The following is a 19,069-nucleotide window of genomic DNA, read 5'->3' on the forward strand; positions in this document are numbered from 1 at the left end:
CTCACTGAGAAATGCCGCAGCCATCATCTATGTATATGCAGGACAGAGAGACGGGAACTTAGCCACGAAGTTTAAATCTACAAATGTGAAGTAAAACAAGGGTCCTCGATAGCTTCTGGTGGTACACCCCACCTGTCGGTGTTTCGAGTGCACGCCCAAGCATATCTCGTTGTCTAAGTTACGCGCGTTTGGACAAAATATTTATACGATCCGCCTTTTACCTTTGCTTGCAAAATTTAGCTATATTTTCCCAGCACCTTTCAAGCGTCAACTATCCACCGAGGACGGTCAACTTCTAAATGTTTGCACCAGCTGCCCAAGTCCGGAAAATCTCATTATCCCACGTATCACTATTCCTAGTGGCTCTAATTACTACTTACCGAAATTTGACCAATTGGTTTCAAGCCTTAGCCCCTATATGAATCAATCGATCAATTAGCCAGCCGAGATAGATACTCCCTAAGGCCCGAAGTTCCTGCTAAGTGTGAAACTTCGCGGTAAATTTCGCGGGAAGAAAAAGAAATGGAGTAAACAAACAAGCGTTTCACTTTGCTCAGGAAAAATAACCTGAAGATCCAAATCCATATAGAGTTCAGACTTATTGGATATTCTGTCTATTGAGGCACAGTGGACCCCATTTGTCCTAATAACTTGGCCACCGATAACAATCTTGCTTTCGGGAAGGAGATACACAGAATCTTTTACTTGTCAATTGTTTCCTTCCATCTGTTTATTTGCAGACAAAACTCCCGTCGTCGGTTCGTTTGCGACCCATACATGACGGAGCAGGCGCTGGAGCTTTGACTCTTACGTGCTAGCTGTGCTCTATGGATGACAGTTGTACCATTACTGACTGTACAATTACCAGACGTTCGTTCTTCATTTTTCTCGAAGGTTGCTAGCCTCTTTGAAGCCACTCAGTGTAATGAAAATCTATCAGTGTTTTTCCCTGGTGTAATAGAACTCGGTTCAAAATCTTATCACTATGTGGAAATCGTACTTTAGAGAAGGGTTTGAAGTGGTACAACTCAGTTCATCAGTTCAGTTATCTTGTTTACTGGTGAACCTCGTTCACACCACCTGCGCTTAGCTACGTTGTTCATACTCAACAATAAGACATTACTCGTTTCCTGATAAACACGTCATCTTTGCCCGTGATCAGTGATTTCGTCAGGTGAATATACATTCAGCTTTCGAAAAATGAGCCTCCTTCGATAAGTAAACTCCCAGTTACAATGGGACACTATACCAAGCTTACCGTAATTTTAGGTTTCCTACCACTTGAGTAGAGAAACAGGGGGTCTGTTATTCGTCAGTTAGAAGCAAGAGATGTGGGACATTCAGATGCGCATATAACTGTTGCAGTCCAAAATGTAAAACGCAAGAAAACAATCCTCGAGATGGAGTAACTGGGCTAGAAAAACTGAAACTTTCAGCGCGGTTGACAAATTAGTGGTTATCATCCCTACACTCATCACCTTAATGTGTTTCGCCACTACGCGTTCTATTTGTCCTTGTTTCCCATTGATCTTTATGACTACTCCCGGGCGTCGCTAGCAGCATCGTACGTCCTTAGATGATACCATCCTGAGGCCTTCCGACCTGCAGGATGAAATCTCCATTAAAATATTAGGTTAGATTATGACTGGTGAATCATGTGTGAACATGATAGTTACTGAGGCCAATGGAGATTCATTTTCGAGAAAGACACTCATTTGCAAATCAATTTGGTTTTCACGAGAGACTCAACTGAATCCATCGTTTATGATATTCTACAACCGATTTGCTGCACACAGGCCGCCTCATGTTTCAGTTGGCACGATTTTCGAGCTATCGCAGTATATTTTCATGAAAAAAACTACTCACAAGGTTGCTGAAAACTCTTCGACACTTCATTCGACATTTCATTAATTAGTTATAGGTTACCTACTCTGTTACAACGTTTTGTTTTTGGGACCACTCTATTCAGCCATTCTAATGAAAAGGTTTGCAATACGAGCTAATTATTTCGTAATATCCAGAGACCGGTGGAACGATATGGTAATTAGAATTTCGCCAATTTTATTAGTTTCTATAATTATGGAAGGTAAAGAATGCTCTAAAGTGGGTTTTTCTCGACTTGGTCTCTCTCATCCGCCAAATTACTTACGTTTTATGCTTTTTTCAGCACATTCGGAGGCTCAGCTGCTGAACGCTGTAACAGCTGGTAAACTAAAACGAAAACGAAAACTAAAATCTACTAGAGAATGGGCCGATTTACACAATAGAGTCGAAAACTGGTTGCCCACCAGGAATGGACGAGACAGATATCAAGAGATTCGCCTTTTATACCGTACGGACTATGTGCGTACGACCGGGTTCACACACATTTATGTAAATCGCCCACCTAAGTTGACCCTGTGAAATCTCGATACAGCCGACCGATGTTATAGTACATTATCTCCTGTCTAACGTGTTGCCAAGGCTGGAGTCTTTTACGCAGCTGAGACAATAAGCACACTTCTCTATCCAAACTACCACCCAGTTCCTCAAGAAGGATTAGGTGGCAGTTCTTTCGTACTGGATAACAGGGGCTGTTTTGCAGAGTAATTCAAAGATGCAGTAATGAACAGAACAGTTTAATGTGGCGGATTCATAACAAAACATGGGGTATCTCCGATTCACATGCCAGTTTGAGTTCCATTACTTTGTAGTGCAAGCCGGACGGTGCGATAAAACCGCACGAAGAGTCCAACGAATCAGTGAGTAAAGCACATGATTCAAATGTGTCGCTCAAAGTCCTGTCAGCGGCCATGGTTTTTTCGTGCACGTGAATGCCCTGGTTTTCTTATTAAATTTATCCCTTCTGCTGATTTATTTTCAGACTGGTGATCTAACAGACTGCTTACGTCAAGTAAGAACATAAAACCCCTAAAAGTGTTCTCTTTTCTAGATCATGAAAATCTCATAAGAGATCTATTCGGGTACCTTCATGTTCTCCGCCTACTTCACACTTATGGTGCCTTCACGGAATTCTGAGTCAGAATGACTACTCAAGCGGTTCGGGAATAGGTGAGAAACCATCGCTTCAGAAAGGCTTGGTGGACCATATAGGTTTATTTATTCCTCCCCTAAAGGGGGTTCCCAAGTCAAGCAATGTTATGACAAGACTTGTGGAGTCTTACTCCCCACATTGCCTATCCGTATTTAAGCGTTGCTGTCAAAAGTGAAAGATGGGCCTAAATGAATTTTTGCTCTAGTCTAGAGTGGAGTAGATAAGTTCATATCACTATTGAAATTGAAATCATGAGGAAATTCTTTAGGCTTTGTTGAGCGTTTTAAAAAACTAGGCCCACAATATTTTAAAACAGTCTCATTTGCAGTTTGTTTACGCGATTTGTAGATCTTAGGATCATGTCACTTTCATTTAAACTATCCTTCGCCTATCCTGACGCAATTATCCTGGTAGGTCCACACCAAAGTGAAGGAAGCACTGGACTCTAGTTTCGTTCCTAATAGAGCTCATCACAAGTGCATATCCCTGATCATGTCTGAACCCAGGATATCTGACTTGCGAGTTGAGCGTGCTACGACTGGTCCAGCAGCGCACACTGGATGCACTCGAATCATCACGTCTGAACAGGTGAAATTGTCCATACTTGAACGTTTTGCTTAGGTCGTCCAAAGGCTCGAATAATGACCCAGTAACTTGCCCGGGTCTGTTGATCGATGGAGCCATCTGTAAGGACTTCCCAGTATAGTAGTGCCACGGAAGCCTTAAACTCGCTGGCCTGGCGGCTGGGCAACCACGTGCTCGCATACCATCAGTTAATCTAAAGTACAGCACAGTTGTGTCCGTGGGACTGTTTGCGTGGTAAAAATCCAAGACTAACAGTGTCTTATACCCGGGAAGAAAGGTTCCGAATGGGTCCTCGGTTGAAAAGGACCGTCACCCTAACACGCCACTGGAAGTACTCGAACCACTCAACGATAGCAGTACTTTACGAAGTTTGTTCCAGAATGGTGCTAGTGAAGCTTCGCGATTATTAGTAGATGGATTAATTTCATTTATGAAACTACATGTCAACTGTTTGTTTGCCTGATTCGAGTTTGATTACGCCATATTCTACTTAAGTACAAGTTATTTTCTCCACTGACTATACTCGGATGTTGCAGTGTTCAAACATCACTCGGGAGGTTGAATTTTTGAGTCGCCCTTGAGTGCTTACTACTGATGATTCCCAACAAGGATGATACGGGTATACAGTGCTTCCCGGCTTTTCGGAACAGATTGACATCACTGTCAAATCCCACTTGTGATAAACGGCAAGGGTACAAGTATAGTTAGAAACCTGAGCAAGTTTTCAAGCTGACTAGATTCAAAATGCAGCCTTTCTTCAAAATCCCGAACATACTGGTGACGGATCCGTACGCACAAGTCAAACATGCTGGTAGTGGCGAAAAGGGACCCCTTGACTTATTCAAAACATAACTGTTGACGTGCGACGAAGTGTATTGTAAAAGAAAGAACTGAATAGCATTCGATAAGGTTCATCCAGTAAGTTGGGCAAACTGTAATAAAATACAAACGAACAATCTAGTGATAACCGACCATTGGGCTCCGGCACTGTGAAGTCTGTTCGTTTTTCTCCCACTGAACGTAATCCGGTCGATAGCTCATCGTGCTCATGCTCCGGTAATCTTTTCCAGCTTGCCCTCCCCGATGAGTGAGTGGGACATTCGTAGGTAATCCCCCCGCATTAGAATCAAAATTCACTGAGTACGAAGGCATTACCCTGCCAGTTTGCATGTTACTTTCCATTCCTGAGCTGCATGGTGTTGTGCGTAGAAAATACAACTCGTTTGGCGAATGACTGGGGCCCCCGTTTAGATATCTAGCATTTGAAGCGTTTAGATTGGGGTGATCTGGTTCCATTTTATAACGATCTATCCAGATGGTTGGGTGGCTTCTTTCCACATTGTAAGAAACAGCTTGCAATGGTTTTTGCGTTTCATATGCTTGGCTCTTATTGGGCGTGTAACAATATCGTTCTGTATCCCCCAGATGTGATGGTGCTGTACCAACCATTCCTTGCGAGGGGTATTTGGGATACCCCCAACCGTCATCAAGAGCTGGGACTTGTGGGACAGATTCAGACCTTTGATTCGTGCGCGGAATGATAATGTGCTCGGGTTGGTCAAACCAGACGTTCTGCCATGTCTGTCTATTACTTAATGCCACCGGCTGAGCAGACCACGGCGATAAATTGCTGGGCACTACCTTGATGGCAGGTGATTGTGATAGTGATCTAGGTGGATTCCAATTAGGCTGGTGGGCTATTTTTGAGATTACAGACTTTCGTGCCATCATCGGGACGTTATCGAAGACGATTTTAATGCTGTTTCCGGGGCCATTGCTGAAAACTGCGTTTTGGTTTAACCCCGGTGTGTATTCATACACAGGAATGGTTGGTTTCGTAGAGCCATTCTTTATTAGGGCTGTTGTTGTGCCTGAATTAGGTCCATGCGCATATTCAAGTACAGCAGGTGTTGAGACCGGTTTAAGCGGTGGCGGCGAAACTGCGGTTTCGTGATAGTCTGGTAATCCGGTACTCGGTGTGAGAGTGACTAAATGCCCTGAATTTCGTGGCATTATGATTTTGTTTTCAGCTCTCGTACCAGGAGGGTCCTGTTGGCGCAGTTTGACGGCTGGTTGTCCTGACTGATCGGAGGTCATCTGGTTTTCTGCACCACCTGGTGTCATACTTTGCTGCACACTTTGTTCAGCGGCATTAGTCACTTTTTTTGTCTGCGGTTGCGTGGATGGTGACATGACAGTAGGCTGCGACAAAGCTTCAGCAGGTGAAGGTGAAATCTCACCTGAAGGCGATTTCACTTCATTTCCCTTCTCCGCCTTACTCTTCTCTTCTTCGATTGCTTTCACTTTGTTTTTCACTTCATTCACAAGAGCTTTGATTTGGTCTGCATTTTTTCCCTCAAAGAAGACCAGACGCTTCTGATTCAGTTTTACCGAGCGTAGATCAATTATGAGTTTTTTGCTGCTTCGTCGCATTATGTAAATTTCATGTAACTCGGAAAATAAAATTGATGTAGCGGACGGATCGGCATCTTCCCACCATATCGGGCGATCACACAAAATACCCTGTTCAGTGATCTCCAAACAAACAGACTTGCCTTTCTTCGGAATTTTGGATGAACCAGATCCAATCCAATCCAAGCGCGTTTTGATCGCCTCGCGAGATTCCTTGTCTTCCCCTGGGATATAGAATGATACGTAATGCGTCATTTTGTACACATTCTGTTCGCCGTTCTTGTCTCGCTGATTCTTCGATGGCATTCTGTCGGCTGGTTAGTAGTTCGATGATAAATGATACGTTCAGATGCGGTTGCTACAGTGGATGTCCACGCAGCACACTTGTTTCCGGCACAAGCTGTCACGAGAGTGTGGAACTGTGACAAAATCAAGCAACTTTTATCAGAAGTCAAAGCCAGTTGGTCGACAACACAGTGCATGACCTCACCGGTATGTGGATGAGACGTGTCCAGCCTCTCGGCGTCTCTCTATCCTACCTCTCTGTGTAGGTGTGTGTTATTGTGCACGATGGAGGGGTTCCAGAGATAAAGACAGACAGACATTCTTTACGCCTCTCCACCTCAACTGGCCAGTTAAGATGAAATGACAAGCATGCAGACTAGAAGGCCAAACAGTGCGCCAATGAAGTAGCCATATCGATTGAGTAGATATGTTAGCAATCATACATGTTTGCGGGCACTGCATACTTGAATACACCAAAACCTATACGCGGGCTCCCATTTGGACGATTTACTCAGACCACAAGCGTGCGATGGTCACCTTGTGCTAGTAGTATATCCAGGGCGAATCTTCTGTAACACATGGGAGAGTTTTTCAGTGAAATTTGATTTGATTCAAATTAGGAGCATCGGTGAAAGTACAAACCAGCACTCTCCATTATATGAAACAGCCTCTGGAACCTCCAATATCTTGAGTTCAATACAAGGGAAGAAGAGGTGTTACGATGCTGCACTGTCCAAAGTGAATAGTAGCTGTGACTCCTAACAACGTCTCCTAGGTTATCAGTACCCAAATTATTTGGTCACAAAGAGAAAACTAAATTATAGAGATTGTTCCAGGGCTACAATCGGATTCCATTTCGGAAAGCCATCCGTGAGATTTCTGAGTAAACTTTTTGCGTAACCCAGTTTGGCAGTTTAGATGCAAATGATTGGAGTTCTGACTTATCTTTGAGTGCGGAGAAATAGCGTCAAATAAACATGGGCGCGCAATTTCTTTCCCCCCATATTTTATTGAGAATTTATAGTCCCATTGTTTGATCCAGGGCACGGGAGAGTATATTGATCAGTATCATAGCTTCTAGGCTTTGCTTTTGAGACCGCACGTAGCAATCTTCAACACTTAGGCAGCGTCTTACGCCACTGGTGAAAACACTCATTTTCACATCCCCATCCCTCAAACCTAGCCTGTACCCTTCACGAGTGTTCCCGACCAATCCTTTTTCTGCCACACAGACACGCATGCACACTCAGGCTCTCTAGTTGCACTCAGCCAGGTGTACCACTTTTTATCCATGTTCTGACTTGCACTACAGACAGGTAGCCAAAACCTGATGTAGCAGTCCAATCGGTCTTGCTTCACATACACATATTTTCTGGGGACTAGACTGCGGCTCAAATTCACCCAGCAGCAATCACAAACCGTCCGTCATTTTCATCTCACTCTGGACACAACAAATCACGGTTTGTTATGGGTGGTTGTGGGAGTTGCAGAATGCATGCTCACATCACTCCTGTTATCCAACTCACCTTACGATCAGGAGCATTTTCAGTGTCCAGAATAAGTGGACTCCCACAAAAAGTCACTTTTTGGCATCCATTAAACTTCTATCGCTACCGCTTTCGGCCATCCAAACTACTGAACTAACTACGGAACTAAGCAGAGGCTAACAATTTTGACTCGGCTCTACAAACAAGTGACGAATTTGTATTTACTACTGGTTTCTGTGTGCTACGATCCAAAAGAAGTTTATTTTAATCTCTGGTGTCCCGTCAAAGAAAATGAGAAATTTTAAGGGCATGTATTCCTCTTCTTGAATAGCGGACATATTCAAGTATATATATTACATATATATATATACATATATATACATATATATATATATATATATACATACATATTTTACATCCAGCCTCCTGAAAGAGACAATTACTATGTTTTAGTGCAATTGAAATTCCTCGGCTTTTCAACCAGACATATCTAACCAGGTCATGCTGAGTTTGATGCTGGCTATTATGGAAACGGAATAACACGGGCCGAACATTAGAAGGCTGATTTCGGTGCGGTAATTCTTTCTTCGCCGTTTTTTGGCCAGTGGATCAGAAGGCCCTTACACGGAAAACGCTGAAGCTCCCACTCAACTTGGCATAAATAATACAGCAGTCATCCGCCTCCACAGGATCGTGGAGATTCATTTCAACTCATGGCCTAGGAAAGTCCAGTGACTAGTCGAAAGTGTGAGCAGTTTGATAGGCGGATTGCACACCGCTTTAAATCCAAATATGGTTTTTCCTGTTGAACAGGCATCGATATGTGTTGAATTTCATAGCAGTTTCAGACTTGATGGTAGTAAAAATGGTCGAATTCCTCTAAAGTGACGAAAAAGCGCGTAAAATGACACATGGTAGCACTCTTCTGTCAATCAACAACACCTTGCGTACAAAATACAAGCTCGTGGTTGCAGTGTAATGTAATGTAATGTAACGTAATGTAATGTAATGTAATGTAATGTAATGTAATGTAATGTAATGTAATGTAATGTAATGTAATGTAATGTAATGTAATGTAATGTAATGTAATGTAATGTAATGTAATGTAATGTAATGTAATGTAATGTAATGTAATGTAATGTAATGTAATGTAATGTAATGTAATGTAATGTAATGTAATGTAATGTAATGTAATGTAATGTAATGTAATGTAATGTAATGTAATGTAATGTAATGTAATGTAATGTAATGTAATGTAATGTAATGTAATGTAATGTAATGTAATGTAATGTAATGTAATGTAATGTAATGTAATGTAATGTAATGTAATGTAATGTAATGTAATGTAATGTAATGTAATGTAATGTAATGTAATGTAATGTAATGTAATGTAATGTAATGTAATGTAATGTAATGTAATGTAATGTAATGTAATGTAATGTAATGTAATGTGATGTAATAAGTCGGGTGCAGCAGTTCAACGAAATGCCTTCACTTCAAAACAAAAGTTTATGAGTCCTAATCAAAGCAGTATTTTCACTGAAGATTTCGCCCATCTAGGCCGAAAGTCAGTGTAAATCTCACGATCTCCAATGAGAATAAAACTCGCAACCTTCTGGCTAGTAGTTGAATACTAAAGCGTTCGGCCACCAGCGGCTGGTCGAGAGTGTGATCAACTCGGACTTTGGCAAGATCTACAGCTACTCACCCTTCATTCACAAAATTCACCTAAAGTGGCCACTCGAATAACATGTCATATGCGAAGTTTACTCGTCGTATCAATTATTCTACCTATGGTTTTCTGGTAGTGTGAGGAGATTCATCGTGAAATAGACTTCCGTTAGTGGTATTGTGTAACTTCATGATTGTTTAGAAAAATACGGAGAACACTGGTATGACTTTAACTCTGGGGAGACCAGTTTGCTGTCACACTGCTTCCCATAGCTCGCTCCAAATGAAGAAAGTTCACGGTTTGATGACTCTGATTCACTTCTGTAATGTCTAGAAGTTTTTTGAAGGGTTTGCTTTGGATTGCCGAAACGCCCCAAAATAGAGATTTTCCATGCATGTTGACAAAAACTTCATGCTCTTTTAGAACTATCGTTCACTTATCACCCGTATACTTAATGATCCAGACAACTATGGAATCGAATGATGGGTGCTTTTCTGGAACAGCACGCTTCAGCAGTAAAGCTGTCATTCAACGAGAGGAAGATGGAGTATCACCATATGGGGGGATATATTAGACATTACGAAAGTCAGTGTTCGGGTGCAACAGTGGATACGGCTGAGTAGCCATGCGAGTAGTGTGTGTGGTTTCTCGTAACTCCGTTTTGATCTAGTGGAAGTTGGGATTTATCACGGAATTTGTGGAATTGCTTTGTAGCATTTGTTTACGTTTTCGTGATAGTCAATGAATATCCAGGCATCAGAGAAGCAGTCGCGATTACAATCCATCGTTAGGATTATCCATGCAATCTAGCAGGTTCGATGTACCGATGGTATCTTCGGTAGAAGTACATTATGTTTCACTTAGTCTCCTGTTAATAAGCGAAAACCTGCCAACAGATTGTATCGCAATGGAGCTCCGATGACTGTTTGCGTTGGATCTATTGTTCATCATCCATTAACACTTTCGCTCCGTGAAGCATAACGTTTAAGATCGTTTATATCGTAAGCTTTGAACTTGCTGTTACACATGCGTATAAGTGCGAACAGTCGCCGAAGCGACCGTTCACCATTATCCCGTTCGTTTCAAAACAAAGCGCTGACTGCAACCGAATTTCGTTCAACGTTTCATATTGTGTGATAGTCTATTTATATTCGCGCATAATTCTGTGGCTTAAGTACCGAAGTGACGTTTCGTTTATTGCTGTGCACCATCGGTGGTGTTTCTGCACTGTCAGCGCATACCAATTGTTTAAAATTAGTTGCTTAGATTAAAGACAGCCTCAAGCTTCCCAATATTAACCGGCTAACGAGGCTTTGCATCCAGACTATTGATATCAAGTCCACAACCGTGTAGCGGTGTTGTTCTTTGACAACCACTGTTCTTGGACTCACTAGTGACCACTCACTAGCTGTAGGTGTGTGCATTGAGTACGTGGTAAGGGATGGGAAGAAACGGATTTATTGCAGAAGTCCTATGTTCTCAGGTAATAGGAACTGGGATGAAGTCCTTGTTTCTTCAGATAACACCAGGAAGAATGATGAACAAAAATCATTCCTCGGTAAGTTTGACTTTACGTACCTTGCAAACTTCACTTAACACCAGCATAGAACACAACGACAAAAAACTAGCTGGATACCCGGCTAGAAAGTGAAATTATGATTGCCACTGGGCCCGGACACGTGGCACGTCTTGGAGATTTTTCAACCACGTGCAAAGGAATCACGTAGGTCACAACCATGGCTGGTATCCACGGCCCCTCTTCTGAGCTGTAGTGGCTTTTATTTTAAGCTGGAATGTTATGGCCTCCAGAAAAAGTTTTCCTGCTCGAATTTGGAATAGAAAACGGGGCTTTTTTCCGTAAACGGTGACAGGGTACTCCTATTACACGTTAAAAACATCTTAGCTCATTCTGTACTCCTGGAAATCCACTTTGTTAATTACATGATCAATTAGGCTCCACTGAGAATGAGATATATCCTAGCTTGGTATTGATATAGGCTGATTTCATTCAGGATCAACTCGATGGTGACCGTGTGTGTCTTGGTGTATCCCTAGAAAACATTTCCGGTGCATTTTTGTCTGTTTGATTAAATAATCTTATTTGAACACGAATTGTCGATTCAATCAATTTTCCAGATTCGTTTCTAAAACAAAGGAAATCAGTCTGGAATAATGGCCGAAGAGAGTGAATTGGCGCAGTTATTTGATGCCTCAGCCGGTAGAAATCAATGGTGTAAACCTACAGTGCTCATATTGTGACGTCGTTTCCTCATATTTCAAAAAGTTCGCATTGACATCTAAAGAAACGAAATCTCGAAAAGAAAAGTAATGGTCGGAATTCACTTCTATTTCTTAGGCGATACAGCATCCTACAAATATAAGATGCACTAAACGGGGGATTATCGTGCACCTTATTTCCTGCTTGTCTGTTTAGTTTTTAGTAGAATTTAACAAATAATACCACTTTAAAACCGCCTAATCTGCTAATTTTGCTTCAAGGGGTCGCTTGGAGCGTCAAAATCTCTGAGTGGTCTGATCAGTTGCTCTATGTTCTCGATGTGGTTCGGCCCCGAAGCGAACGCTATAGAAATGAAGCGCTGGATGTACGCGTTCTTCACACCAGGGTGCCTCTTAAGCATGTTTAACACTGGGATTCTATCGGAGCGGTTTTTCAGAATATTTCTTAAAGTTGGTAGGATAAATCAGGCGGTCTGAGCTGGGAGCCAAACACCATACCCCACAAATGACAGCTTGGCATACCAACCGGTGTGGCTCGCCTCATCAATGATTTTTTGTTACTTATTCATCCACGGCCGTGCAAACATGTCGGGTGGTTCCAAATAAACGAATAAGCGGCCGTTGTAATATCTGGATCCTTCAGTGCAAAAAAGCTGGTTAGATTTTGTAGATACCACCGAATCCTAATCGATAAACATTTGTGGTAGCTGCCATTCATCTGACAACTCCATCCGAATTAAGAATGTTGCACCAGTATAATCTCCATTAACTCAATAATGAGCATATGCAGAACGTTCTCAAGGCATTGTGAACGTCATTGCTGACTCATTTTTGAAAGACAAATGCTGTTTTGAAAGCGTCCTCTGGCATTGCCATTTACCGCTTTTGCCCACAGATTTCGGAAGGCTATCGACGTAAATATGTTCCCCTTAACATGCGGTTTTTGGCACTGTATAGCCCCGTCTGTCAGATGATTCGGTTGTCTTATGAGCAGTGCAGTAAGCAACAGTAACAAAAAAGGGAGAGAGGAATTCCGATAGATGGGTCGTTTGTGATGAGGAGTTATTGTGCTGCTTCCAGAATGAGTCTCATCGACTACAGGACTCTCTGTTTTGTGAAACTACTCATTGACCCCCGCAATGGAGCGACGGATTATCAGGCCACGGATATGGAACTTTTCAGGAGTTAGTAGGGACACAAAGATCTAAAACCATGCTTGTTTGGATACCTCGCTCTACTTGCACAAAACTCTCCTACAGCAATCAAATTGCCCAGCTAAGCGAACAAGCCAACGATCACTCCCACGGGTGTCACAGGAATGCGTTCCATCTGTCACAGCAGCGATCTAAATCTATGGTTTCATCGGGGCATGAGCATTTATAATACAGATGTGTGGGTGACTGAATGCTGTCGATTTGTCCTGTTTACCACGGTAACCGAGACTGAGTATTTCGATAGCCATTGGTTCTTCCTCTACCATTGTTTTTGAACACAACATATGCGGATTATGACTAATGTCTCATAGATGCAGAAAGCTGGTTAGTTTACGTGACAAATCTACCATGCTGAGCCATCCGAAAACCACAGGTGCACGCTTAAATTTGTGGAAACCATCGCCTCACATTGGAACACCATTGACAAAGTGGCCGAGGTCCTGTTCCATGTTATTGGAATCATTGAACCATTACCGATTTCTCAGAGTATGTACGCAGCCTTATTCCGAAAGTGAAATTATGATTGCCACTGGGCCCGGACACGTGGCACGTCTTGGAGATTTTTCAACCACGTGCAAAGGAATCACGTAGGTCACAACCATGGCTGGTATCCACGGCCCCTCTTCTGAGCTGTAGTGGCTTTTATTTTAAGCTGGAATGTTATGGCCTCCAGAAAAAGTTTTCCTGCTCGAATTTGGAATAGAAAACGGGGCTTTTTTCCGTAAACGGTGACAGGGTACTCCTATTACACGTTAAAAACATCTTAGCTCATTCTGTACTCCTGGAAATCCACTTTGTTAATTACATGATCAATTAGGCTCCACTGAGAATGAGATATATCCTAGCTTGGTATTGATATAGGCTGATTTCATTCAGGATCAACTCGATGGTGACCGTGTGTGTCTTGGTGTATCCCTAGAAAACATTTCCGGTGCATTTTTGTCTGTTTGATTAAATAATCTTATTTGAACACGAATTGTCGATTCAATCAATTTTCCAGATTCGTTTCTAAAACAAAGGAAATCAGTCTGGAATAATGGCCGAAGAGAGTGAATTGGCGCAGTTATTTGATGCCTCAGCCGGTAGAAATCAATGGCAACATCCATTTGTTCTCCCAAAGTGAAGGTGTAAACCTTGAGGACAGTGCTCATATTGTGACGTCGTTTCCTCATATTTCAAAAAGTTCGCATTGACATCTAAAGAAACGAAATCTCGAAAAGTAATCCTCTGGTCGGAATTCACTTCTATTTCTTAGGCGATACAGCATCCTACAAATATAAGATGCACTAAACGGGGGATTATCGTGCACCTTATTTCCTGCTTGTCTGTTTAGTTTTTAGTAGAATTTAACAAATAATACCACTTTAAAACCGCCTAATCTGCTAATTTTGCTTCAAGGGGTCGCTTGGAGCGTCAAAATCTCTGAGTGGTCTGATCAGTTGCTCTATGTTCTCGATGTGGTTCGGCCCCGAAGCGAACGCTATAGAAATGAAGCGCTGGATGTACGCGTTCTTCACACCAGGGTGCCTCTTAAGCATGTTTAACACTGGGATTCTATCGGAGCGGTTTTTCAGAATATTTCTTAAAGTTGGTAGGATAAATCAGGCGGTCTGAGCTGGGAGCCAAACACCATACCCCACAAATGACAGCTTGGCATACCAACCGGTGTGGCTCGCCTCATCAATGATTTTTTGTTACTTATTCATCCACGGCCGTGCAAACATGTCGGGTGGTTCCAAATAAACGAATAAGCGGCCGTTGTAATATCTGGATCCTTCAGTGCAAAAAAGCTGGTTAGATTTTGTAGATACCACCGAATCCTAATCGATAAACATTTGTGGTAGCTGCCATTCATCTGACAACTCCATCCGAATTAAGAATGTTGCACCAGTATAATCTCCATTAACTCAATAATGAGCATATGCAGAACGTTCTCAAGGCATTGTGAACGTCATTGCTGACTCATTTTTGAAAGACAAATGCTGTTTTGAAAGCGTCCTCTGGCATTGCCATTTACCGCTTTTGCCCACAGATTTCGGAAGGCTATCGACGTAAATATGTTCCCCTTAACATGCGGTTTTTGGCACTGTATAGCCCCGTCTGTCAGATGATTCGGTTGTCTTATGAGCAGTGCAGTAAGCAACAGTAACAAAAAAGGGAGAGAGGAATTCCGATAGATGGGTCGTTTGTGATGAGGAGTTATTGTGCTGCTTCCAGAATGAGTCTCATCGACTACAGGACTCTCTGTTTTGTGAAACTACTCATTGACCCCCGCAATGGAGCGACGGATTATCAGGCCACGGATATGGAACTTTTCAGGAGTTAGTAGGGACACAAAGATCTAAAACCATGCTTGTTTGGATACCTCGCTCTACTTGCACAAAACTCTCCTACAGCAATCAAATTGCCCAGCTAAGCGAACAAGCCAACGATCACTCCCACGGGTGTCACAGGAATGCGTTCCATCTGTCACAGCAGCGATCTAAATCTATGGTTTCATCGGGGCATGAGCATTTATAATACAGATGTGTGGGTGACTGAATGCTGTCGATTTGTCCTGTTTACCACGGTAACCGAGACTGAGTATTTCGATAGCCATTGGTTCTTCCTCTACCATTGTTTTTGAACACAACATATGCGGATTATGACTAATGTCTCATAGATGCAGAAAGCTGGTTAGTTTACGTGACAAATCTACCATGCTGAGCCATCCGAAAACCACAGGTGCACGCTCAAATTTGTGGAAACCATCGCCTCACATTGGAACACCATTGACAAAGTGGCCGAGGTCCTGTTCCATGTTATTGGAATCATTGAACCATTACCGATTTCTCAGAGTATGTACGCAGCCTTATTCCATCGCTACGGAAACCTCGCGGCACAAGTCAGTAAACAAAAAGTAAGATGCGTAGATACTAGCTCTTGAGAAATCAACAGTTGCTTGGATCCCAACTAACGTAGTTGGATAAATTCATCTTCGGAAAGATTTTGGTATAGACGGCTAGGTTCATACCCAATCTCAGCTTCTAATACGATTCTGTACTCCATTTCGTTGTGGCTACAGATCACTATTTTTGCAAGCCATTGTTAATCCTACCTTTCTTGTTTTTATTACCTAGGTGGTTTCCTCAGAGTTTCTCACGGTATTTCTCTAACAAAACCCTACAAATAACATGAACCGCACAGATTTTTGATTGTATTCTCAGTCAATCGCCTGAAAACTAGTGGATATTCGGAATGCATTGTCTGCTTAATTAGCAATCCTCTCGGGGTATACTCAGAGGGCGTTATTTAATTCAGTTTTTCATCAACTGGACATATACCAAACTCAGAAACCGGTTATATGGTGTGAGCTCGATATACTCAGCCAACGACATGATATCGAATGTTATATTCCAACGAATCATCGAAGTTCAGTGTATTATTACCTGCATTATCACCATGTCTTAGCAACAGATTACTAGTTTTTAAGATAGCTTTAAACCCTTTACTGACCCATGTAGTCCAAACACTTTGTTTCCAACAAGGAATTTCATGTATTGGGGGAGTGATATCTGAGGATATTATTGGCATCCCTCAGGAGTGAACCTTCTCCAAATCTCTCGCCCCATCAAATATACTACTCATCGGGGTCTATCAAATCAGGATCGTTCTCTACATCGACCCCCATTCATACAAAAAAATTTTTTCTATCACTACATTCTACCGTCTATGAGTAGACAGTAATAAAAGGTGAAAATTTGCCTTCTGGATACTCAGATTTGCTCTCGGATGGAGTTAAGTGAGGTTGATGAAGCTAGAGATCTAGTAAAATGCTGTACTATTCTTCCACGTCTTCCAGAAATTAATTTGATGTTTTTCGTTTTATCGGTTCGGCATGGTGGTAAGTGACCCACGTGGTGTCCTCAAGGGGCTTAAATGAGGTTGATAATTCCTGTGGACCTGCTGGTTACTCGTCTGATGGTCATGAGAACAGAGAACAGTTATTCGCTGAACGCTCGTTACTTCCGGCTGGTGGGACACTAGGACGCAACGCGTGTGGGTTGATTGAGTTTAGCCAGTTATTCTTTTCTTCATACATGGTTACCGCCAAAGTGCACGGAATTTGTAATATTTTACGATAAGGTTATCAAGCCTACTAGACCTTGGCTGTGGATGATGTCAACTGCTTACATGCTATTAAATTGGAACGCTTTGATCGTGAAAGTTTTCTCTTTGGGTCAAATAAGCCTAAACATCAGCTCTTTTGATGCCAATCCTATTTTATGCAGCAGCGCCCTCGATGAGTGTTCTATCGCTTGAAATACACAACAAACCAGGGACGCAGTAGTTTGGTAAGCTTCTTTCAACTGTCTAATATCTAGAAGATCTTCACTTGGGAGACACTATTGTACACTGCATATTTCATTCAGACGCACTCAACATCTGAAATATCGTTGTCGAAGCTTTTCTGGATTAGTCTATTTTACTGCATCCAACTTAATGGACTGTACATAGTGAACTCCTGTAGAAAGAAATAAAATCAACACAAACGTTTCAAGAACAGTATGTTTTACCTCAGGCTGTGGAGGCTACAGAGAAAAACGTTTAAGCAATATGCTTGTCTTAAATACAAATTCCATTACACAGTAATAACACTGACTCAGGAGGTATTGAAGATTCACCACTTGATCGTGCGCAAAGTTTGGCTTGACTTGAAAAAGAAGACCGTACAAAAATTGATGAAAATAAACGCGAAGAGGACAAGGCCTACAGTCCTTGTACGTATGTGAATCTCCCCTTCGTCCGTACCAAGTTATTGACCTGAGTCTTCTTTTGAGACAAAGGCATACCGTGATCCCTGCTCATCAGGCACTCCAGGTGTGCTTGATTTCAACCTGTAAAAGTACATTTCAGTGTTGGTATTGCTAGCATGGATATTTTCTGTTTTGGATTTTCTGGGTGAAATGGAGTAATTCGCATTATCTAGTCCTCGATGATCTGACTGTTCAGTTGAATCCATTTCATGAATCCTGCTTGGAAAGCCAGAAATAGCTGTGGAGTCTATATGTTGTTTCCACAGTGTCACATAGTGAGACTGTTTATGGTTCCTGTAAGAGCCTGGTTGCGCTAAAAACATTTGGTCGGTTGGTCCATCGCCTCTCATTCTTTCAGCCATAAGTTTTTGAGCGTACATTTGCTGTTCCATATTTGGTTGATCCTCATAACCAGAAACATACCCGCCCGGAAAAGGAGCATCGTATTCATTTGGGTACATCGGGTGATCTACCTGCTGTTGGTATGCTGTTGGCATTCCTTGGCCGACTGGTATACCTGCAGATCTGCACTCCGTTCGACCGTTCTGACCATATGACTGGGAGAATCCAATAGGTGTTAAAGTAATATACCTTTCATTTCCTTCTCGCATCTCATCTGATGCTACAAAAGAGCTAGGATCCACACCTTGAAATATAATATGAATATTGGTTGGTGCAGCTGGTACACGATCGGTTTCAACAGCTTGATGTATTATCTGTGTCGTTTCCCTCGTGGAAACTGGTTCCTTTGGAATGGGTGTCCGTGGTAGAGTCACGCTACGGTTTTCTCTCGATAGCGTTTCTCCCAGTTCACTCTGTCTCGCCGGTTGTGATGTTTCTGGTTTGTTTACGTCACCTTCATTATTTTCTTCCACATAGTAACCAGAAGACCAATGACCAAACTGCACTGGCCTGACGTTTTTTTCATCATACATACTGGTGAGCATTTTGAATTTCTCCAGAGCTTCAAGAAGTTTGACGCGTTCCACAGCATCCTTTAATTTCAGCACAAGAACCCGACTCTTCTGTGTCTCTGGAGAAGCCACATCCACGCAGAGTTTCTTGGCCTGTTTTTCAAACGCATACAAGGCTCGAATTTGTGCATAGGGTAGGCGAGTTTCCTTCGAATTCGCCCACCAGATAGGGCGACTGGCTACAGCACAATTCTCCAACAGAGTGATTCGTACCGGATTTGAACTAAATCCAGAATGGGCGCGATTGCTCTTAAGCTTCAAGGCATTTAGAACCCGCTCTCCATCCACCGTTTCGTCCTTATCAAATTCCAACGCACTTTTGAGAACCACAATAAAGTTAGGAAATTTGAGAGGATGTTGTTTTTCGGACAT

The 19,069-nt window shown here is 42.3% G+C and overlaps 2 protein-coding genes across 2 annotated transcripts; both read right to left on the reverse strand.

Annotated features, from left to right (window-relative positions):
* Positions 1 to 4,576: 4,576 nt before the first annotated feature.
* On the reverse strand, positions 4,577 to 6,337 carry T265_10099 (hypothetical protein; the record flags this gene model as incomplete). Its single annotated transcript, XM_009176371.1, has 1 exon — positions 4,577 to 6,337. The coding sequence occupies one exon, from the start codon at positions 6,335 to 6,337 to the stop codon at positions 4,577 to 4,579; it is 1,761 nt and encodes a 586-aa protein (XP_009174635.1).
* Positions 6,338 to 17,722: 11,385 nt separating this feature from the next.
* T265_10100 (hypothetical protein) lies at positions 17,723 to 19,069 on the reverse strand (the record flags this gene model as incomplete). The annotated part of the gene is made up of 1 exon (XM_009176372.1): positions 17,723 to 19,069. The coding sequence occupies one exon, from the start codon at positions 19,067 to 19,069 to the stop codon at positions 17,723 to 17,725; it is 1,347 nt and encodes a 448-aa protein (XP_009174636.1).

This window comes from Opisthorchis viverrini, assembly GCF_000715545.1.
Source record: "Opisthorchis viverrini unplaced genomic scaffold opera_v5_333, whole genome shotgun sequence".
Taxonomy (NCBI): domain Eukaryota; kingdom Metazoa; phylum Platyhelminthes; class Trematoda; order Opisthorchiida; family Opisthorchiidae; genus Opisthorchis; species Opisthorchis viverrini.